Source organism: Macrosteles quadrilineatus, unplaced genomic scaffold (assembly GCF_028750875.1).
Source record: "Macrosteles quadrilineatus isolate MER2022 unplaced genomic scaffold, UCM_ALF_1.0 Scaffold_5__1_contigs__length_97177068, whole genome shotgun sequence".
Classification (NCBI taxonomy): domain Eukaryota; kingdom Metazoa; phylum Arthropoda; class Insecta; order Hemiptera; family Cicadellidae; genus Macrosteles; species Macrosteles quadrilineatus.
In genome coordinates, this window is record NW_026542598.1 from 46071731 (window position 1) to 46096480 (window position 24750).

Here is a 24750-nt window from a genome sequence, read left to right on the forward strand (position 1 = left end):
ACAGTATAGTTTGCTATTAGACCTTGACTTCTAGGAATTATTTAGGTACTTATGAGATTATGATGGTTTACAATGTAGATAGCAATAAGCCATGGAGATTTTGCTTCTTCTACTTGTTTAGTTGCAAATTAACCAAAACAAGGTCTTTTTCTGCCAATTTGTGTAAGACGCTCATCAACTTACCAACCATGTTGTTTTTCTTCACAACTCTTTTGTGCTTTGGGTTTATTCAGTCTTCAAAAGCTGTAGAGGTATTCATTTTTCTTATTAGACCTACTATATGTTCACTGTTCAGTATTTTTGAAAATGCATTTTGGCATATTATGTATTATTTATACATCAAACTTAAATTATACTAATTATAGGAAGTTTTGTTTATACTGTATTTAGTACGTCCTTTCTATGTCGCAACATTCTACAAATCCCCAAACTATTAACTATTGCCTCTTATTTTTGTCGCGATGGGTTTCTAGTCACATGTCATTTCAAATATCATGTAACTTATTACAAGTTAATGACTAAAACTTTGAAATTTGAGTTGTTTCTTGGTGTTTTATTTTTATATTAGGAAAAGTGATTTACTATAAAAGTATAGTTGCCAGATTTAACTGTAACTATTTTATATTTTCAACTATTATAGATTGGAAGGAAACCAGTGTTTGATATATCTTCTACTCCATCTAGAAATATTTTTCTTGATGCTGTAAATCTAACATCCAATGAAGGTAAGTAAGATTTTTAAGTTATCATTTAATTTTTAAGTATAAATAGTGCAAAAACAAAAGATTATTCTAATTGATTTTTATGCAATCAATAGTTATTTGGGTAACTAGTGAGCAAAGTGGCACTTTGCTGCACTTAAAAGAAATGTTAACGCACGAGCCGCAGGCGAGTTTGGAAATGTTCTTGAGTCAAAGATTCTACACACATAAGTATGTTGCATGTTTGTGTAGCCCGTCACTCACTGAAGATCGTGAACGGCCAGGCCGCAGTGAGAGGACAGTTCTGCTACCAGGTGTATCTACAGTTCAGTGACGGCCGCAACAGCTGGTCTTGCGGTGGATCTCTGGTCTCGTCTCAGACCATCCTCACAGCAGCACATTGCGTCCAGGGGTAGGACACCTTAAGCGGTGTTTACACTGTCGTGGCGCCACGGCTTAAGTCAGGCGTGTAGGTGAGAAATTTTCTCACTTTCTTGACAAGCGTGGCCACGCTTCGTGTAAACAGTGAAGACGTGAGAGCAACAGACGTGGCAACCCAATACGCCTGTTGCAGGCGTGGCTAGACAAGGTGAGGAGTCATTGTCTTTCGTCTCGCCGTTGAGTGTACTACGAGTTTTAACTATTATTCTTTAAAGTCAGTGGTTTTCGTCTTAGTTTTTAAGTACCATGACGGAAAACAAAAAAAAGTCTATAACATTGACACAAGTCGAATCAATTAAAACCGGAGAAAACAAAGCAATCTTTAAAATTTACGGAAGTTCAAACAATTCGAATGCTTGAACTGTATCAAAGTGAACCTTGTTTATTCGATATAAATATTAAAAGCTACAGCTTGGTTTTTTTTTTTTTAATAACACTTAAATGCCGAGCTATTTCATCAGCTAAAATAACACTCATTGTAGCACAACCTTCAATAATTAATCTTTTGGCACAATCCATAACGCACCCGTAAATAAAAATGAACACGCCTATAATGGATACGCTTTTACCAGAAAACTGTTTACACTACACGCCTGCTTGTGGCCGTGGGACGGTAACGTGGCTCCACGGCGGCCACGCCTGTTATGGATGTGGCGCCACGACAGTGTAAACACCGCTTTACTGACTCTTCTGAGGAATAACTATGGAGTAATTATAGGAAATGTATCCATGATCTCTTAGATAGCATCTATGTTTATTAGGAATAAAACTTGCTTCCTGCTATTTTAATCTGACCAAACTTATTTAACTGCTATCAAAATTAAAGTAAACGACACATCATTGTTAAAGGAAGTGTTGTCAAGCTATACATACAATAACACTAAATTATTCTTCATTTGTCAAGCATTCAATCAAAGTTGTATAGTTTTCACCAACAGGAAGAACAAGTTATTTTCTCTCTAGTCAATTACTACAGATTAACGTCCGCACTAGTGAGTACCTGATAATTAGACCAATTCGTATATACCAAGGAAAAATGTGGTTCGGATTCCACTATAAACTGTAGGTCCCTTAGTTGCCATTAGCTGTTTAGGCTATTAATTAACAGCTGTGTCTAAGGAATGTCGACCTTAGTCACTAACAAGACTACAAGATCGCGCCACTCAACCTACACTCATCTCCATTCATACTTGGCTTAAAATACCTACATTGTATGGTCACCATTTCATAAGAAAATATAAAGTAAAGTATAAAGTACAAAGATTTACAGAAAAATAGCTTTTTCTTCTCTACTACAAAGCGGCGGCAAAACTAAAGTGGCAACACCCAGCAAACCAAAACAGATGTTCTATTAATTTATAATAAAGCATTTGCGTAATGTTTATGTTTACACTCAAGACAGTTAAATTAAATTATAACTCAACATTTTCAGGGCAAAGTCAGCTGTGGCAGTTCTAGGAGGCTTAGACCTGAGCCAGTATTACGAGCCTGGGCGACAAGTAATTAGGGTTTACTCTTCCGGTCTGCAATACCACGAGAAGTACGATTCAAACAGCATCCACAATGACATTGGCATTGTCAAACTTCCGAGAGCAGTCACACTCAATGGTTAGTTATGAACATTTTATCTGGTGTACTTTCGGACTTATACTACTACATACAAATTTACTAAAGAATATCCGTTTACTTTTACCTTCCAGCCATCTTGGTACGATAATTTTCACTGGATACTGAAGAAAACATCATATCTATATCGATTACCTACCCCAGTTTTTAACTCTAAAGGGAACAGTATTTTAAGGGTATTGTCAATTATTGCAGAATGTGTTCGATTGAGGATCTATTTCCTCTTAATTTCATAGTGAGACAAGAGAGATTTAAATGATTACAAGGTATATTTAGGCTAAGAATTATACTTTTTTACAGAAGTGCACTCTGTTGGGGAATCAGGTTAAACTAAGTTTAATCTTCTTAACCCCATTACTTGAGTATCATTGTACTTGTGTATGTATAGTCAATGTATAATGTAAATGATTGTTTTCAGAATACATTTGCACTGTCAAACTGCCCAGCTGTTCTAATGAACTGACAGCTGACTCGGACAATAAGAATAACTTCACTGTCTCTGGTTGGGGGAAGACATCGAACAGTGAGTTAACAATGATTATTTTGTATCTGTTGACTGATGAAGTATACCTTTCATTGAAGATATACAGGCATTTTCGGGTCCGCGGAATTGGCTAACTCTGGAACTCGCTAACCCCATGTTAAATGCCCTATCTTCAAATTTGGTCGATGAGAGGAACTCGCTAACTTGTTCGGTTTCGGAATTGGCTAACTCCGGAACCCGCTAACCCGCTCTAAAGCCGGGTTAGCGAATTCCGTCCTCGTACGGAAGTCGCTAACTCGGTCCCTCGGCGGAACTCGCTAACTCCCAATCAGAAGCCTCGCGGGCCGTCCAATGGGAGCCAAGCACGAATATTTTTGGCCAGTGTTGCCGAAAGTGTACTACCTATATCGTATCGGTACCATAATGTCGTATCCTACGATTAATTAGGAGTAAGAACAACGTAGTCGATAAAATAAATATATTTGGAAGTATGTTTAACATTATTCTTATGGTTATTAGGGTGGAAAATGCATTATAGTCTTACCATAGACTAACCAACACAAGTAAACTTTACATCCCTTTGTAAACTTTGAAGCTCGTTTTTCGTGTCTAGTTCATGTCCGGTGACACTGATCGCTAGTGTCGACAAAATTGTGTTTCTATCATTTTATAGTTAACTTCATGATTTGTTCCTTACTGTTTGGCTATATAACTAGGGGACGTGTTATTAGTTGTGATTAGAACGTTTTATTTGGTTAAACGAGGTTTTAAATTACTGAAAACAAGAAACAATTGTAAACAAAACACGACCTCTAAAGACAGTGCACCGGACAGAACTAACAATACAACTGTCTTCAGATGATCCATAAGGATTAGAAATGTACTAATATAAGGGAGTATGTTTTATATGTGGGTTTCTTACTTAAATAGTAGCTTATTGGTATGAAAAAGATAAAAATGCACATTTAATTTGGATCTATTACATGTTATGAAATATCTATTTTCGTAGTCCGCCATTTGTTTCTTTTATTCGAATAAATACCATTTTGTGAACTTCTGCAAATAAAATTTTTGAGTTCGTATTTTATATACTGGGCTTGTAGTAACCTTAAATCATAAATCATAATAAAATTTACACGTTAAACGTCATTACAGAATTACATTGTAGTGGTTACGTATTTTTAAATAGAGCTATTGAATTTAAATAAATATTTATCAATACATTATAAAGTGGTAGGCCTAATGTATTCATGGATTGCATTAAAAGTTGGTCTATGCATAAATACAACTTGTAAATTTCTTTTATCGTAGGCTATTAGTGTAGAACCCGGGTCATCCTCTTAATTTTGTTGAATTAATATTAATTTTACGTCTTTCAGTAGGCTTACTTTTTAAAAGTCTGGAGTTTTTTTTCCAGGCTGGTTCTATCTTATCCAAAAACAAAGCTATTGTCTATTGTGTAGCTCAGTACTGGGGAACAGTGAACCGAGCAATGGCTTGCTATAGTTTATATCGTTTGTGAAAGCAATATAAAGGAAACCCAACACTCAAATCAGGAAAATCCGTCAATTAGTTTATTAAAAATCGTGAATTAAAATAACCCTGTCACGTTTTATTATATGAATATTATATCTTCTCCTATTTTTTACTAGTGGTGCTTAGGTGTACAATCTAAAAACTGTTTTAAAACATGTAACATTATTGCTAAAAAATTCAACACATTTTAGAATTAGGCAACTATTTACTAGTAGGCCTACAATGCTTTGGTTCAAACTATTAGGCCTAGATAATAACTTAGTCTATGTCATCATATGTGTACACGTAAGTTGGACGGTTCAAAGACGAACATTAAATTTAAAATCTATGAATTAATTATGAAAGTTACGATGGTTGATGACTGTATTAATTAATGGTTTTGGTTTATTACGACATTACAATTAAATCTGTTTTCCGTGTTTAAGAACTTGCGTGTATTTTAGCTTAATTTCGTAGAGGTTTAATTATTTATTACCAATTAAACTAAATTTTGAATATTTTTCATATTCTATTATTTTCTTTTATACTGATGGCATTTATATTTAAGATCGAAATCATAAACATTTAACTGGCCATTGTACAGTTTAATAAAAAACATTTTTTCATGATGTTTTAATTGTCTTTTAATTACTTTGGGCTAGTTATCTGTTAAAAGTGGAATTGATAACAAAAAACAATAACATTTACTGTATCTTTATAGACACTGACATTTTGAAATACGGCAGTGTACGATTATTTTGAGTACACTATAAGAGATGATTTCTGTGTTTTAAATGAAAATTCTATTTTTGAATCATCATGCATTGAGATTTTTACTTTAAAAATTATTGTAATTTCAATATACAGGACTCCTTATGTAACTAATTTTAAGTCTTTTCTCAATAAGTTAGAAAGGTTATTTATAATGCTCAATAAAACAACAAAAATAAGAAATGTATACATAGCTGGGGATTTTAATATTGATCTGTTGGAGGGCTGTAGCCATCCAAATCAAAAACAAGATTTTATTTCTCTGTTAAATCAATATGGGTTTAAAATTAACTTTACATCACCGACTCGAATTACGCAACACACTGAATCCTGCATAGATAACATCTTAACTAGAAAAATAAATTCACAATATTCAGTCCAGACCATGGCCCCCACATTTAATTGTGGGCCCTGTTACCAGGATCTGGCTCGGGCCCCCCTACCAACCGGGGGGTCGGGGGGGTATGGAAAACCCCCCAGCGTAGAGGGGGGGTCCGGGGGTCCCCCCCCGGGAAAATGTTGAAAATGTCATGTATTTTAGTGAGTTTTTAAGGCAATCTAGGTATTAAATTTGTGAGTGGTAAATGGCACTTTTGCAGCCTTTTTTAAGGAAGAAAAGAGTTCTTCAATGAGTGTTATAAGACTTAAAATTACAGGAATTCAGCAATTAAAACTATTATATCAATACACAAAAGCTCCATGCCTATTAATATTTTGTCCTTTTTATTTCCCTGTAAGAGGGTTTGGCTATCTTAACTGCTATTATTGTACTTTGTAATATGGAGTAGGAAAAAACTTACGTAAATTGAGTTTAACAGCTTACACCAATGAAATCATATTTTATTCAGTGACAATTTTCATCAAGAATTTTAACAATACTACATTTTTTGGGAGTGGATGCCTGAGCTGCCGAACTTGCGCCGAGTAGTCACGGAGAAAAACAAATGTGCAACGAGTAATGCCGAGAATGACCGATGCTATCCAATCCATGCTTTAGTACAGTATTATACCGAGCAAATTGGGAAGAAAACTTAGGTCAAAATTATTAGGCCTACAATCTTTCATATTTTTAAAACTCCAAAAGTAAAGAATTTTTAAGTTTGTGTCAAATAACCTAGATTGCAATAATTATTAATTGAAATATTCCATACATAAAAGTGCAACCGGGACCAAATGTTGATAAAACAGGACAAATAAGCGTCCCGAGAGGATTTGTCGGGACGGACCAGTCCCCCTAAAACGGGACGTCTGGTCACCTTAGCTATGGTACATAGTACATGTCAATTTTTCAATGCTTTACAAATTTTATTTTAACTTATAACTATAAGGATTCATTCTTGAAACTATCAGTTCAATTATAAAACCAAACTTTGTTTATTATGGGGGGAATGAGGTAGGAGTGGCTAGGCGCCTGGCGGGAGGAAGGGGTAGAGGGAGTTTGTGGAGCCGGCCACTGGGGCCCGAGCTGGCTGTTCTGCTGTTGTATAGTACATACGCACCTACGCACCTATAGAATTTAAATATAAACTTCCTTAGAATCAAGAATTAATACATTTTAAATTATTTAACTTTGTTTTTTGTAAAATATTTAAATATTATTTTTTTATCTTCAATTTATGAGCTGTAAAGTGATCTTCAATGGGGAAAAAAATAAAAAACAAATGGGTAGGCCCGGGCCCCCTGAGGGCCCGGGCCCTGTGACTAGAGTTGCGCCAGCCCCACCCTTGTGGGGGCCATGGTCCAGACAATGAATTTAGAATTGGGTCTTTCAGATCATAGGGCTTTGTTTATAAACATTTTTGATAGCTCATTTGAGGATAATAAGGACAGAACAGATAAAACAACTAAAAAAAGAATGTTTTCAAAAGCCAATGTCACAAGTTTTGTAAATAATATTAAAGAAATAAAATGGGATGTATCTGTAAAAAAATGTTTTGAAGAAAATTGTATTAACTTTTTTTGCCATTTTCACAATACTTTTGAAGAGTCTTTCCCCTTAAAGTTTTACAACAACAAAAATAAGAATCAAAAGAAGTCTTGGGTAACAAAGGGTATTAAAATATCTAGTATAAATAAACGAGAACTAAGTAAACTGGCAAAAAAATCAAACGACGGACTCTTTAAGGATTATGTTAGAAAGTATAAAACAGTTTTCAAGAAAGTTTGTAATCAATCTAAAAGGATGTGCAATGCTAAATTCATAAACAAATCAGAAAATGTGAGCAAGGCTGCGTGGTGTGTTGTTAAATCAGAGCTAGGTTGTAAAAAAGTCAAGAATAGTTTTCCTGATATTAAACTCTCAAATAAAACCATTAGCGACGTAAAAGAAATAGCTGAATTCTTTAATAAAAAATTTACCAATATAACCAAGGAAATGGGAACATCACCATGTGAATTTGAGGCACTAAATATGACAAGGAACTTAATGACTAGTAAACAACTATTTAATTTTGATTTTAAAGCCATTGAGCAAAAAGATGTAGTCAAAGTAATCAAATCACTTAAAAATAAAAAATCTGCGGGATGGGATGAAATTTCGGTGGATCTCATGAAAAAAGTCATAGACTCTATTTCAGAACCTCTCACAATTATTATTAACCAATCATTTCAAAACAACATATTTCCTAAACAATTTAAATATGGAGAACTCAAGCCACTTTTTAAGAAAGGTGAAAAGCATAATCCTGACAATTATAGGCCTGTATCACTTTTACCTTCTTTTTCCAAGATTTTTGAAAAAATTGCTTATAAACAAATTTATAATTTCTTGGAAACATACAATATATTTAGTAGTAAACAGTTTGGTTTTAGAAAGGGTTGCAGCACAATGACCGCTATATCCCATTTTGTTAATGAAGTGTCATGGGCCTTGGATGAGTCACAGAGTACAATGGGGGTGTTTTGTGATTTATCCAAGGCTTTTGATTGTGTCAACCATGACATTCTTTTGAAAAAACTGGAAATTTATGGATTTTCTAAGAAATCAATTTTATGGTTGAAATCTTATATAACAGGTAGATTTCAAAGAACTGTTATTTTAAAAGGAGGCTTGCAGTCAAAATCTGAATGGAGTGAAATTAGAGTAGGTGTCCCACAGGGCTCTATTTTAGGTCCTCTTCTTTTCTTAATTTATATAAATGACTTACCTGAAAATATTGCTCATAATTTAATACTGTATGCAGATGACACAACTGCTGTTGTTAAAGCTAAAACGGAGGATGATTTATGGGTGAAAGTAGAAGACGCTTTAATGGATCTTAGAAGGTGGTTTGAAATAAACGGACTAAAATTAAATCCAGAAAAAACACAACTAGTAAAATTTAATACGATACAATCCCGAAATTTCACACATAAAACAAGAACCAAAACTGTCAAATGTACAAAATTTTTAGGTTTGTATGTTGATTCAAATTTAACCTGGGCCAAGTGCATTGAAAACATATTACATAAGCTTAATTCTGCCTGTTTCCAAATGCTTTGTTTGAGAAATATTTTGGATATGAAAACACGTTTAATGATATATTATGCCTATTTTTATTCAATATTGCATTATGGGATTGAATTTTGGGGATTCTCATCAGAAATAGAAAAGATTTTTAAAGTTCAGAAAAAATACTTAAGAATAATGACATTTGCTAAACGAAAACAATCATGTAGACCAATTTTTAAAGAACTTAATATAATGACTGTACCAAGTTTAATCATTTTTAAATCCTTATTAATGGTACAGTCAAATTTTGAAAACTTATGTGCGGAGAATTTTGACCATCAATATAACACCCGTTTCAAAAAGAATTTTCAGTTTCCGATTCACCGATTAAAATTAATAGAAAAAACACCAAAATATATGGGAAAGAAATTGTTTAATAAACTGCAACCAAAATATAAAGATTTAATAAACAAAACGTCTTTTAAAAGCAGCCTTGCCTCATTTCTTGTAAACAAAATATATTATAGTATTGACGAATTTTTGAATGATGGTAATTTTTTAAATTAGCAAATGTTATGTTTTATAAAATAACCCAAATAATTATTTGTAAGAATCATTGTTTATTTTTTAGTATTTTAGGTACTTATTATGATATATGATTATATTGACAATGTCACCTGTTTTTGTAGCTTATGCTATGTAATCTGTAAAACGTTTATGTGACAATAAAGATATATTTATTTATTTATTTATTTATTTATTTTGTCGTACAAGGTTGGCACCGCTCCGAGCAGTGGGCGCGGCCGGGTTAGCGACTTCCAGAGTTAGCGAATTCCGCCGCGAGACAAAATCGAGTTAGCGGGTTCCGGAGTTAGCCAATTCCTGACTGAGACGGTTAGCCAGTTCCAGAGTTAGCCAGTTCCGCCACACGACCGAGTTAGCGAGTTCCTGAGTTAGCCAATTCCTACGTCTCGCATTTTCAACTAATAAATCCTAGTGCATGTAGTTACATGAGGAAAATACACTAGCAATGAATAAGGGATACATTTTCAATCTTCCCACAGTTTACAATATGTGAGAATATTAAAGCAAAAATGTAAGTAATTTGGGGTGTCTTATTTAAATAGATTATGATTTTAGAAGGAGAAAGTATTTTGTCTTTGTTGAACGATTAAGGAATCATGTTAACTCGACCAAGAAAAGTTCTAAGCAGTTGATTCGATAGCACAGAAAATTATTCCCTTCTGACAATTGTAGGGATGAAACATCAAGTAAATTAATTGTGCTGTCAACTGTGCTACAACTGCCTGGGCCTCCCTAAAGTTACGTGTGTTAATTGTGTTCTTCCTTCTTATAATCATTCATTTTGTATAACCAATAAACAAAAATTTTTCGTCCATGAAAAAGTCTTTAACAATCCCTACATGAGAAGCAGTAAAAAGTCAAATATTCTTATCAGACAAAAGTATTTATGTCAAGTTGAATAATGGTTTTCCGTTTAGAAAAGACAACATCGAAGCTGATGTACGTTGTAGTGTCAGGGGAGCCTCAAGACTCTTGCACTACTTTTTTCAAGACAGTGGCTAAATACGACGTCATAGAGAGTCAACTGTGCACTAGTGGAGCTGGGGGGAAGAGCACTTGTAATGTAAGTGGAAATAGCAGAGCCAAGGTGTTCAACAGACCCATTTACTATTATTTTAAAATAGATAGTAGTAAAGAACCCTTTTTGAATTATTTAGAGATTGAATGACACCTATTTTTATAACTTTTCCCTAATATTATGACTGCAGAAGTCCAAATTGGCTTTAAAACAAATTTTTGACTTGGGACTTCTCCTAGCATTGAGCAAACCTCAGGTTACTTTTCACTTATTGGGGCAGCTCTTGTCATCACAGGGTGGGATCACTACTTATATTTTTATTTTATTTTGTATGTGTATCAAGAAGGCCGTTAGTATTTTAAAAGTTTTTTTGTATAGGAACAGTCCACACTCTGCCCTAGTTATTATCTTATGTCAGCCTTTTGGTAGATAGCATCTAGATTGATAGCATAGGCACGGATTGATAGCCAAACAACAAATTTGGCATCTAGCTCTGAAAACATTCTTGCTTGAAAATAAAAACCAACCCCCTTCATAAAGGAAAGCACTGTAACCAATTGGATACCCATATAATTATAATATTTACTAAATCTATGAATTTTAATCATAAACCTATGACAGGGAGACAGTGGCGGTCCGCTAGTACAGACCGACGGTTCAGGTAATCTCGTCCAACAAGGCATCGTCTCCCTAGGACTCAGCTCTTGCGAGCTCAGTGCACCGAGTGTGTTTACCGATGTAAGCTAACTTATGGCTAAACTTTCTGTGACAGGGAGACAGTGGCGGTCCGCTAGTACAGACCGACGGTTCAGGTAATCTCGTCCAACAAGGCATCGTCTCCCTAGGACTCAGCTCTTGCGAGCTCAGCGCACCGAGTGTGTTTACCGATGTACGCTACTTCGGTGACTGGCTCTGCCCCAAGTTGTGAATGTTGTAAACTTCTGTGTTACTGTCTTACTGTGTATATTTAATCAATTTAAGAAGTAAAAAATTTTAAATAAAGTACAGTATTGCTGAACTTTCTCTGATGTTATGTTTCTAATTTCTAACCCTAACTGACAGGGTTCTTCACACCCATATCACTGTAACATTGGCTCAAATAGTACAGGTTTGCTACAAGAAAGAAACTCTGCTGTTTTGGTTACATTTTAAAAGCACACAATTAAAAAAAAATTCTGAATTTCAAGAAAATAAATTTTTAGCCAAGTAGCTGATAAGGAAATAGAAGTTTTGTTCAATTTACACCAAACCTAAAAAAATACTAAAATGTGTTAGTTTAGTTAATTAAAGGATTATTATGTACAAGGATAGGGATCAGCTAGCTTACCTGGTAGGTAGAGTCCAGATTAGCCTTGATTACACATAAAACACATGACACAACACAGAAAAACTTAATATTTCGTCCCAGTTAGGGACTTCATCAGAAGGGAGAAGAAAGAAAACTGAAATTAGTTAATTAAAGGTCACTGCAGCTCCCAAAACAACCTGTTTAAAAAAATGTTGTATTTTGTTCTAAAATTCTATTACTTTTTTTCTAAATGCACCATTAGTAGTTATTGAATTATCAAAAATACATTAATTAAACTGTGTCATGTAATTTTGAATCCACCCCGCACATGAAATATGAACTATTTGAGGATCTGATTGAGTCATGAATTAAGGAATAAAAACATTTTTTATATACATGTATATTTAGGTACTCCATAATGTACCTATAAATATTGTTTCAAATGGACAAAATAAATATACAACTGTAAATGGACAATAAAGTAAAACACATTTTACCAACAATTTAAAGATAGATTTTGGTTATTTATGAAAATATAAATTTATACTTAAAATTTAAAACAGTCGTAGGTAAAATAGTATCTGTTTACAATGTAGATCCTAGTTACTTGTAATTTAACATTGCGGAATAATCTCATTTATCTCTAGTAAACTGAGAAAACCAGGAATAGAAAAAATCTAATTGGAACAAAATATTTATTCATGGAACATTGTTATATCAATAGACCCATTATTCACATGATACTGTACTTATAAAGTCAAGTCTCACACTTTGGAATTTCTCGGAGTAATTATTACGGAATAAATTATACACAAGGGAAATTTAAAAACTGTTCCGCTCGGCGAGAACAGAGAATAGCTTATCTACCAATAAAATATCATCAACCCACATTCAATATCAAACTTATATACAAATAACCGTCAAAATTAAAAAGGTCACTGGCTTAATCATGACGTAGAGAAAACTGCCAAAAAGCAGAGCTCAGGCACCAAGAGCCAAACCCCCTGATACAAAATTACAAATCTCGTGAATATCTATACATCAGCTTTATACACGGGTCATGACACACACACCGCACCTCCGACAGTCATTCTCTAAAGTGTGCTATGTACAAGTTACGGTATACGAAAATTTTACATTTGACAAACTCAAAATATATAAAAACCTTTCTAAATAAAGAAAACGACTTATAGTAATATAATAATTAACTACAGCGGACGACACACTAAGTGTAGATCGGGGGAAGTTTACACCTGAAACAAACAGATTGAATCGTTTAGTGATAGGGCAAAGTGTTCATAAACATTTATAATTAATGTTTGTGGGTAAGTTATCTGTCCTTGCAAAACAATACATGGTTCATAGATTTTGACCTAGCCAAACAAAAAATATGAGTAAAATGCAGCGTTAGACGTAATCTCTAGGTATTGAATGGAAAATCTGTAATGTCAAACTTTATAAACTTTACAAGTATTGGTGATGCAGAAATATTCTGTCCAATTACAGAATAAATTTGGGTCATTCTGTCATAATGTCCCTTTAAAGTAGATAGTTTAATTTTTTATATGCTTTCAAAAAAAAGGCCGACCTTTCAATTAGCCAAAATGCATATTTTTGAAACTGACATTTCACATTTAAGATACAGCTAACAATTGAAAGAACTCACCTTTTTCTGTGGGCGATTGTTAGATCCGGCAGGTTTTGTCTTAGACCTAGCAGGTTGAGGGATTATCGTGATTTCATCATTAATCTTCAGTGGTTTTAGCATATCACCCTGCAAGAAAAGAAATTTTAACCAAACCATTCAAAATACTTATAACCATTGACTTTAAAGTACTGAAGTCAACATCCCATCAATTTGGGCCAAATTTATGACTTTTTTAAAATTAGTTATAAAAAAAACAACAGTTGAAAGAACCATTCCCACAGTGTGGCTACAGTATACTGGCCCAACTAATATTTTGTTTCTGAAAGAGTTAATGTGATTTCAAAGAGGCTGTAGCTTACAGTAAGTCATATTATGAGTTTTCTGTTTATAAACAGTTTATGTGTATTTGAAAGAAACCAGTAATATACTATGTCAGTGGCTAAATTCAACTACGTAATCAATTCTGATTCAAAATAGGTGACAGCTTAATTTGATAATTATGTTGGTGGAATGTAATTGTCAAAGGTCGTGAGGTACACACCTGGGAGCTGGTCGAGGGCTGACTGGACGACGAAGGCTTCTTGTCCATGACTCGCTTGGCCACCACACTGTGAGCCGAGTACACGTGGTTCTCAAACTGCTTGTACATGCCGAACGTGGCTGTACACACGGTGCACTTGTATGACAGATGCGCCGGTTTCAGCGACATATTGTGGTCCCTGGCCACGTGGTTCAGCAACTTCCACTGGTAAACCTGCGCCAGACAGACAATGTATAAAATATTTAATGTTTTGAAGCATTTTCGTGCAACAGGGTGTCTACTAGATTTCTCAAATGGAATTCCCGACTTTTCATTACAATTTGTTTTTAATCCCGACCAAAACTTGGTCCATTCTCCATCTTTCTACACCTTTTTCGTTTCGTGGTCACGGTACCTTTGTTAACTTTCCAGAGGTCGCATCACGGAAGTAACCTCCAGGGATGTTTTATTTTTCGCGATTATATTATTTTGAGTGGTGTCGGCAGTGTGAGTGTCACTGTACCATACGCACCTCAATCCTAGAATCGAGTGAAGGTCAAAACTCACCCCTACTATTTAATATTTGTTAGTTTTATTCAGTTTTGTAAGAGGCTGGAAGTAACTTCCGTGTGCGCTCTGCCGATTCTTATACAGCCTGGAGGCAACATCCGTGATTTGACCTTTAGTTTAGTGTGTGCGTTGATTATTGCATGCAAACAATTAGGCCTACTGTAAATTATTATTTTTTTTACGATTCATGGCATTATTTAGTAAATATATAGTTCTTACAAGATGAGTGAAGAAGTTAAAATTTCGAATTGCAACACTCTTAGCCGTGCTGAAAGTGAGATTCACGAACTACGTATGTACAGAGTCATTTAGTATTAAGATACCCATTATGTTAAATTACTTAAAACATCAGGTATTGAGAGTGTTATCATCTAAAACCACATTATAGGACATTGTGGTAAAATTTAAATTAACTTCTTGAATATATTCTTGTAAAAGATTTCTTCATATACTTTTATGTTAGAACATTTGATAGAATAATAGTTTATCTAAATTTCGTTATTTTATAATTAAGATTTCACTAAACGCATTTTTGATGTTAAAAATTAAAAATAAAACTTAATTTGTGCACTAAAGTACAAATTTTACTTCATAAATGTTTGTTTTTATTGACCTGGAAGTAACCTCCGGGTGCGCCCTCTCCCGTTTTGAAAACCAATGCGCCCTCTGAAAGGTTAACATATGTCGTCACTCATGACGCGGCGAAATCACCGACGATCGGAACAAATCATGTGCCAAGAAAATCCAGTATCAAATTTAAGGGTGTGCGAAGCAGTAAAAAGTTTTCAATTCAAAGCAACGATTCGATTTAAAAGTTTTTGATTAGAATCGATGCAACTCGATTCGAAGCAACACAGCATTTTTCTATTCATACTTGTTAATGGAGTGATTGGTAGTCTCAATCCCAACAGGTAGTTTATCGTAACTTTTAAATTCATAAATTAAGGAAAATAAAAACCTAGGCCATTGTGGTCTACATTCTCATTAAGATATTTACTTAGCCAAATTGTCTGTTTGGTGTACATGACTCACCCTGCCACAGACGGGACAGCGGCCTCCGTCCTTGCCCTTGTTAGCTGCTTCCTGCATACTACTGGTGACCAGACCATGACTGCCCAGTAGATGTCTCTCTAGTCCTTGGTCCGTGAAGAATCGGAACTGACACTTCTGACAATTGAGTGGCGGTCGGTTGTAGATCATCTTGGGATGTATCTTCACTTTGTGTATCCACTGCATGTGGTTCCTCAACTGCTCCAGGTCCTGTTGACATTTTGTGTCACGATTAAGCACTTAATTTTTAGCAAATATCGTCATCTGATACTGTTGGACATTATGAAAAACTCTATTGCTGTTCCTATGTAGTTTTAATAAATCTATCTTTCAAAATTTAAGTTTTTCCTGAAAATTGAAAATATACAGGGGTAAATTCTCTTTTCCAGAAAGGTCAGAAAAAATCCATATAACTATGGTCCCATTTCGCATCTTCCTTCTTTTCCAATTTTTTTGAAAATGTAGCACTAAAATCAAATTTCAATATTTTTAGAGGCACACTCATTCTAGCTGCTGAGCAATTTGGATTTATTGGCTCTGGATGTATCACAGAGTACCATGGGGATCTTCTGTGTTCTTTCCAAGGCCTTTGATTGTGTTAACCATTAACCACAAAGCTTTCAAAAAAGCTTGATGTGTATACATTTTAAAAACAATCAATTACATGGATTAAATCATGTTGTTCAATCCATTAGTCATTCCTCAGAAGAGAAAGGGTTAAAATTGAGAGAAATAGCCCTGGGAATTTTTTGATCCAGGGTCTTTGACAACACTGAAACCCAGGCAGTCATCAATGCAGACTCTGGATTCTACAACACTATGTGCAAGTTTGATATAATCTCTTTAGAGGGAAGTACCTTGATATATCCGTCACAGATCTCACAGATGACAAAGGTGGCTTTGCTGGAGCCGGCGGGGCGGCCAGGCTTGTTGGCGGGGGGAGGCGCAGGTGCAGGCGAGGGCGGGGGTTGCTGCTGCCGAGGTAGAGGTGTGATGGAGATGCTCGGCTGTTGCAGCAGTTTGGCTGTAGAGGCTCCGACGGGTGTCACTGACGTCTTGCTGGCCACACTAGCCGCCACGTTCTGCTACATCACAAACACGTCACTTACATGAGTAGGGATAAACCATAAACCTCTAACTTAGGCAAACCATTTTAAACTGATAGCTTTGCTTTTTCAAAAACAGCTCAACTATTTCTTTTTTTTATCTAGCCTCTTCATTTCAAGGACGATTCTAAAAAATTATTTCAGAAAAATTAATAAGCCAAACATTACTATGCCTAATATTGCACTAGTTACTTAATACAATATAACAGTACATGCATAGAGGTATATATTCAAAATTACTGAATCATTTTGAATGTTCTACTAACTAGACATACACCAGAATCCCAATAATTCAAACATCCGACAGATACAAACCGCCTGTTGAGGTAAAAAGATTACGGTACAGTAGTGTATTTCAATTGAAACAAAGCTATGGGTTTTGACTCTTCACTGTTGCAGTTTTTACCGTTATGACAATCGTATTGTTATGCAATACACAGAAAATAATAGCTTCAAAATAAGCTTCAAGAAAACATGAAATGGCCATCATTTTTTTTTTGTTGTTAACTGGATTTATAAATTAAATTGATAAAGAACAATGTCATCAATATTAATGGAGCAATGCAAGTCACCACTCTAACCTATAAACCAACCATTATGCCATTAACAGCAATCCAACAATACCTAATTAAAATAGTAGCTTAAACTTTCACACCCTATTTAACACAATTTTCAATAAAAAAATAAATATAAAAAACTGTTCAAAAACCATTAATAGATTAATTCAAGCCCTTATTAATATACCACTTGCAATATAAAAATGGATAAGGAGATTATTGACACCACCTGAAAATGTTAGAAGTAGCATAAGTGTTAAACGCAGAAGGTGACACAGTTAGTCGGTTAAAAGTAGCAGACAAAGATTGGTTACATTTGATATGTTTTGGACAAAAGAGCAACAACATGGCTTGGAATTGGTTGTTCCCATCAATTCTAGATGAGGAGGAAATAACAGTTTGTGAAATTTTTCAGAACTTAGTCGGTAGTATGGCACACCATGTTGTGGGTTTGGGTTCCGATGCAACCACAAAAATGTATCGGTATTGAAACGGCTCACCCCTCGCTTTCCCTAAAATCCAGGCTTAAGTGGACTGCGAAATGCAAGGTTGTGGAAACCACCACTCCCTTTAAGAAAATAAATACACTTTCTTGATCAATTAGCAGAATTGCTTTTCTTGTGCAAGTTCTCCATGTTAAGCTCCCAGTTTCTACATGTGCATTAGTTAATTTAGGCGAATTTCCCATATAGAGAGAATCCATAGGTCTAATGGTTAGACCTAGATCCGGGACCCCTTTGCTTGTTTTTATGTCCCCAGAGGCCGTAAAAAAATTACCGAGTTTAAAAACTTAATTCAAACTTACTGAGCATCTAAAATTTAAAAATATATATATTTTATTGCTACACTGTTTTAACTGTTTCCACACAATTATTTAGTCCGGAAAACAGCTCTTTGTCGCCTGCTTGATCAAATGGAATTTCATTATGTACGAATGAACTGTAATGAAATTTTACCGGACACCAGCTGATTATAATTGGCAAAACATGATTATTAATGAAAACATAGATAGCCTCTCTTAGAAATTATGAGTAGTGAGTTAAGTTTGTTTGTCAGTGGGAATTATATAACGCATTTGAAAGTTTTTTTTTTAATTGTTTGGTTAGTTGAGAGTAGTATGACACTCGCCCAAAATGTGTTTACTGTAATTGTCTGGAAATTCTGCACTTCAATTAAACCAAAAGAGATACCACACTTAAAAATGCTCGTCATTGCAGAAAAAACACACACAGAGAGGGTTAAGATGTTAGAAAACAGGTATCAAAATTCTGTTTTTCCCAAGGTGTGTTTAGAGTATAGACGTGCATGTGGCCAGCCGTAGCCGTAGGAGATACCTGAGGGAGAGAGAGGGGCGGAGGGCCGATGCTGAGTCCTCCCCTGTGATTGGTCACCTGTGCAACACATCCAACACTTAACAACCACCAACTACTAAAAGTGTTGACTTTACCAGCCTATTCACCGATCGCAGGTGGTGTAATGTTCTATCAAAAATTAAAATTCCTACTACAAACATATTACAAGGTTGATAATCAAAATCACCGTATTGTCTTTGACATATTTTGCATTTGTTTTTAGATGTTGTTAGGGGTCATCGTACAGGCTAGGTACGAGGCGGACCTCAGAAATAAACAAAGCAGTGTTTGCACGCGCCAGCAATGTTCCTGAGGTTACCAGGCATAGTCGACACACTACAGCCAGAATGTTTATAAGTTAAAATATTATCCGCTTGAAGCTCGAGCACGTATCAAAATCTAGCTCAAACTATTAAGCTTTTACTCTCACAATCGCAGAGAGCGTCTGCTAAGATTGTGCACTAAAAATTCCGGATGTCGTAATTGTTAAGACAATAAATAATGTCTCTGCAATCATGGACTATAGTGATGACATTGCAATGCACACTAATATTATGATTACTACGAGATTGACATTGCGATCGCGAGAGCAGATGTTTACTGAGTCACGTCGCGATCGTGGCACATGGTCAGGATTTCACCACGAATCCAAAGTCGTTACCGTCAGAATTGACAGGTTTGTGGGATTGAGGATCTATACAGGCACAATACATTTTTTTTTCATGGCTCATTCCCGGTTGAGCAATTCACCCTGTATGTTATTTACTGTCAGTTAGTGATACTACCCCGATAAAGTTTTCAGTTGGGGCATCTATTATTCCTATTCTTTTAATATCTTGCTGCAATGGTTGATTCTAAAAAAAAAACATGCAAATATACAACTGATGAAAACTGTTTGTATAAAAAGGTATAGAATGAAAAATTGTCTAGAACAGTTTAAGTTAGTTAAACGGACAAAGTATTGAGGAAAATAAAGAACGTTGGTAGATCTGTAGGCTACTGCTACTCTGCTTTACCTTTCACACTTAATCTGATTAAATATATTATTAAATTTTACGAAGGTCAACACATTTTATTGTAGGCCTACAGCTAGTTTTTTTTTTTTTTTTTTTTTTTTTTTATATTTATTTTTATTTTATTTTTTTATTTTTTTATTTTTTTTTTTTTAATATTTATTTTTATTTTATTTTTTTATTAAGCACAGTTCATTATATGTAACATACAGATTTTGGTTTTGACGAAAGTTTTAATTGTGAATGTTAAAGGCTACAGTAAATTCCTTACAACTAAATTTTTAGACAATCACGTTAATAATGGGTTTGGAAGGATTATCCTTATAAACAGATAAATTAAGGACTAAACCTCTCTAGCACACAGAAAAAAACATAGATTTTCACAGATAAAACTTTACTATCTGAATAAGAAGTGAACATTGTTGATTTCATTAAGTTTTAGTTTTCTTTTATTAAGAACTTCAGGTCAAAAGTTCTAATATGTTTTAAAATTTACAAATAGTCACAATCTTAACACATTTCTCTAAAGTGTCGTATCTAATATAACTCTACACACACACACACACACACACACACAGAAACATAATATTGTAAGACTAACATGAAAAACATATTTCTTGTCGAGAAAATAGTACCGGAACCGAGAAATAAAGAAAGAAAATCATTGTCAACGGAAGACATAGACCTGCACCTGCATGCATTTAGAACATGCAATTAGTGTACTGTGTAAATCAGCTTACCATCTGTTGATATAGGGACATTTGGTCCTTCAGAACAGAAAGAAATTGAACAATAGATTAGGCTTCTATTAGGAATGATGGTATGTTATCTAACTACTAAGAATATATTAGTAAACAGATTATTTGAAGCTAGTGCTTTAGGCATTGCTACTTTCTTTTAAGTAATGCTTGCAAGACAGTAAAAAAAAGACAGATAAAATAATTTTATCCTCACAAGCTAAAAATGATGCGTATAATTTTGTTGACTACCATTTTTTAAATATTTAACATTCCAAATCTAAGATATCTACTTTAACTTATTCTTATATTGTACTAAAAAATGGAGGATGAAATGCAATGACAAAAAATTCAAATGAACGGAGGATAAGAAATTAATATTTATCATTCGGTTTTCAACTACCTAATTTTGACCCAAGCTCCAACAGGGTGTCTACCAGATTTCTCAAATGGAATTCCCGACTTTTTCCCGACTTTTCATTACCATTTTTATATAAATCCCGACCAAAAACTCGGTCCATTCTCCATGTTACTACACCTTTTTCCGTCTCGCGGTCACGGTACCTTTGTCAACATATGTTGTCACTTACGACCCAGCGAAATCACTGACGATCGAAACGTATCACATGCCAAGAACATCCCGTATTAAATGTAGGGGTGTGTGAAGCAGCAAAACATTTCAACTCAAAGCAACGATTCGATTTAAAAAAAAATGTTGATGTAACTCGATTCGAAGCAACATGGAATTTTTCTATTCATACTTCTCAGTGGAGTGAAATATCTGTTTTCAATCATACATTAGAAGAACCAGTATTTCTGGAAATATCAGTGAGCTTCTTGCCTATTTCATAATTTTTACTTGCAGCATCATGTTGTTAAGTATGTTACCTATTTTATTTTATTCATTTTATAAATAAAGATATGTTTGGGTGTAAACAAATAAAAACCTTTGTAAGATTTAAATACTGAATCTTTCAATTGGTTTACATTGATAAAATAAGAGGATAGAATCAGAACTACAAGGTATACATAACTTCTTGTATGGCGAAGCAATGTCTCAGTGTATACCATGTACTTGGATGGCAATAACCTGTATGGCTAAGCAATGTCTCAGTGTATGCCATGTACTTGGATGGTAATAACTTGTATGGCTAAGCAATGTCTCGGTGTATGCCATGTACTTGGATGGTAATAACTTGTATGGCTAAGCAATGTCTCGGTGTATGCCATGTACATGGATGGTAATAACTTGTATGGCTAAGCAATGTCTCAGTGTATGCCATGTACTTGGATGGTAATAACCTGTATGGCTAAGCAATGTCTCAGTGTATGCCATGTACTTGGATGGTAATAACTTGTATGGCTAAGCAATGTCTCGGTGTATGCCATGTACATGGATGGTAATAACTTGTATGGCTAAGCAATGTCTCAGTGTATGCCATGTACTTGGATGGTAATAACTTGTATGGCTAAGCAATGTCTCAGTGTATGCCATGTACTTGGATGGTAATAACTTGTATGGCTAAGCAATGTCTCAGTGTATTCCATGTACTTGGATGGTAATAACTTGTATGGCTAAGCAATGTCTCAGTGTATGCCATATACTTGGATGGTAATAACTTGTATGGCTAAGCAATGTCTCAGTGTATGCCATGTACTTGGATGGTAATAACTTGTATGGCTAAGCAATGTCTCATCTCAATGAATAGCTTATATAATTAATGTCAATCATTTGAATAATGTCAATAAGTTATATATGGATACTGATAGTCAAAGTAACAGTATCAATGTAACAGTCAACTACGTATATGGATACTGATTCAACGACGTATAGACACTGATTCAAAAAGTTATTTGGATAATGATTCAATAACGTATATGGATACTGATTCAATATCGTATATAGATACTGATTCCATAACGTATGGATGCTGATTCAAAAACGTATATTATGGACACTGAATTCCCATGATTCAAATCGTTATTTTGATCATCACTGAATCGAATTGGAATTCCGATGCATTTTCGTTTCATCCCCCACCCCTCAAATGTAATCCCGTCCCAATGATCAGGAATATAAGATCCAGAACATTTTTTTAAAAATTTGGGACCCGTTCATCCCTAATTTTGAAAGGTTAGATTATTCCCGACTTTCGGCCGAAATTCATGACTTTTTCACGACTTTTCCCGACCTTTCAAAATCCCCGACTTTTTCCCGAATTTCCCGGAATTCCCGACTGGTAGACACCCTGTAATTAATGTTAGTTTTCAAATAGTTAACTAATAATATCCATAACATTTTGTAGCACTTTTAATTGACTTGGTTCCATTTGTAAAGTTCTACTTACTATAAACAAATCGCTAAAATTCCAAACTAACTAAAAATGTTGTGTTATTTTACTACCACTAACACCATACTGAAACTGAACTGAACTGTACTGGGGTATTACTGTATACTGAAACACCAGGGTAAAAAATGTGCAACCGATGAAAATAAAGATCACATTTTTAAAATTGATCCAATGTTTGAAAAAAACTAAAAACCTAGAATTGCATTTGGGCTTAAAAAATTTACATCTGGAAAATACGGACTGAATCACTAAATATGTTGATGCACCAAACAATATTTAGGTGCATATACACAAGTTGGTGCTACTACACAACCTTTGGTGACAAGTAATGTGTGTAGGGATTATTTCAGCTAAATACACACCTGGTATAGTTGTGAGTTGGCCAGCTGGTAGGAGGCTGGTAGCAGAACTTGCGGTTGTGAGTTTGATCCTGACGGTCGATACAGCATTCCTGGGCAACATGTTATGTTGTTATACTTTATTTCTCAAAAACACTGTGTAACATCTAACAAATTGAATAAAATACTAGAGACGAGTGGTAAAGTGTTGTACGTACACTTGCATTGCCTGCAATAATAATAAATTAAAACTAATTGAGCGTAATAAAAGTAAAAACTTCTTTCTTAAAATTCCTTTAGAAAAAAATCATCAAATGGCCTAATCCTTAACTATTATTTATCCTACTAGCAACAAGTCTGCAAATTAAACCTTTTTATTATTTAGAATTTTTACAGAAGAAATCTGTAGTATATTTAGTATATTATCTTGAATCCATCGTATATTCCTCGATTTGTAATTCTACTGGTTATTGTATTTAACCATCCGGTCCATGTACCGTTAGATATACAATATGACATCATATAGCCTGATCAAATAACCCACTGCTACCACATCACACGACCTGCAGTCGTCGTCCTACACCACCGGCTCACGCACGCCAACGCGGTTTTCTTCAAATTAAAGTGTGTTTTATTTCAAGCACCCGATCCTTTGTTCGCATCTAGGTACAGATGTGACCAAATCAAATTGCCATTTTATTGAGCTATAACAGAATAGTATTTTAACTGTAGTCACTGAGATTTATTGTAGGCTACATCTCTTGACCCCATTGGAAAATACAGGATAAAATCAAAAGGTGCTGTGTTGTGAGTTACTAGATGAGTCTTCAGCCTGATAATATTAAAGATCTGTCATAAATATACTTCAGAAACACAAAACAAACATTCTGGTTTTAGATTTTTAAGCTATACTTCTAGATATTGACTAATTGCGACTTTTAATAGGCCTACCTTTAATTATACAAAATGATGCGTGCTAGCAACATTTGTTTTTTATTTACAACTACAACCCCAGTTGTAACTCACCTGGCCTCATTGAAGCGGCCATGGCCTTCTGTTGCGCAGCGAGCACAGACGACGTGCGCATGTCGCCCAGGTAGCGGTTGATCATCTGTGGTCGACCGCGGCCACGTATCAGGCCTGGTGGTGAAGGCGCAGGCACCAACTTGGGCAGCAGAGGGTGTCCTTGTCCTCCTTGTTTCAGCCCAGACATGGCCGCCTGGTACACTGCATTGCCCGGTGACATGCTGGGACGGTTACGAGACACTCGAGGTATCTTGGCAGGAGGCTCAAAGTCGAGTGGTGGCTCCTGCGTAAGAGAAGGTTCCTTATTAGTTAGGCCTATATCATGAAAAAGGAAAGCAAAGTGGCTGATAAGGATTATGGGATAGAGTTCAAGCTTTCTTCCTGCAAGCTTCGGAACAATTCACCAGCATCCATGAAGAACTTTACTGGGGACAAACTAAACAAAGATTTGAAGATTTGGCTGAAGGAAAGACCATTTTACACTTTGAACAAATTCCTGGAGAACAGCCGAGAACTTCTGTAGATGCAGCCTCACAAAAAATTTAATTATTTTTGACACCTTTGTGTACAAAAGATATTTTGACTTTTACCTGAGAAAATTTTGAGTCCATGAGCAAATGGAT

General features: G+C 35.0%; 2 protein-coding genes across 12 annotated transcripts in view; one reads left to right on the forward strand and one right to left on the reverse strand.

The window, feature by feature from the left end:
- The first annotated feature begins 100 nt into the window (after positions 1-100).
- On the forward strand, positions 101-11590 carry LOC128995323 (chymotrypsin-like). The gene is made up of 7 exons (XM_054420306.1): positions 101-251; positions 641-725; positions 954-1113; positions 2575-2750; positions 3187-3291; positions 10471-10616; positions 11193-11590. The coding sequence occupies exons 1-7, from the start codon at positions 189-191 to the stop codon at positions 11316-11318; spliced, it is 861 nt and encodes a 286-aa protein (XP_054276281.1). The 5' UTR covers positions 101-188; the 3' UTR covers positions 11319-11590.
- Positions 11591-12540: 950 nt separating this feature from the next.
- LOC128993898 (protein hsr-9-like) overlaps positions 12541-24750 on the reverse strand; it is a 49382-nt gene continuing 37172 nt past the window's right edge. For 4 of the 11 annotated variants that reach the window (XM_054417971.1, XM_054417972.1, XM_054417975.1 and 1 more), the window contains 9 exons: positions 24128-24410; positions 23126-23214; positions 20416-20442; positions 18645-18701; positions 16505-16732; positions 15630-15857; positions 14049-14261; positions 13526-13633; positions 12541-13112 (listed from right to left, as the gene is read on the reverse strand). In XM_054417971.1, coding sequence (XP_054273946.1) covers positions 13107-13112; positions 13526-13633; positions 14049-14261; positions 15630-15857; positions 16505-16732; positions 18645-18701; positions 20416-20442; positions 23126-23214; positions 24128-24410 — 1239 coding nt within the window. In that variant the 3' untranslated portion in view covers positions 12541-13106. The remainder of the gene's footprint in view (positions 13113-13525; positions 13634-14048; positions 14262-15629; positions 15858-16504; positions 16733-18644; positions 18702-20415; positions 20443-23125; positions 23215-24127; positions 24411-24750) is intronic. The other 7 variants (XM_054417976.1, XM_054417978.1, XM_054417977.1 and 4 more) reach the window with 7 other exon arrangements.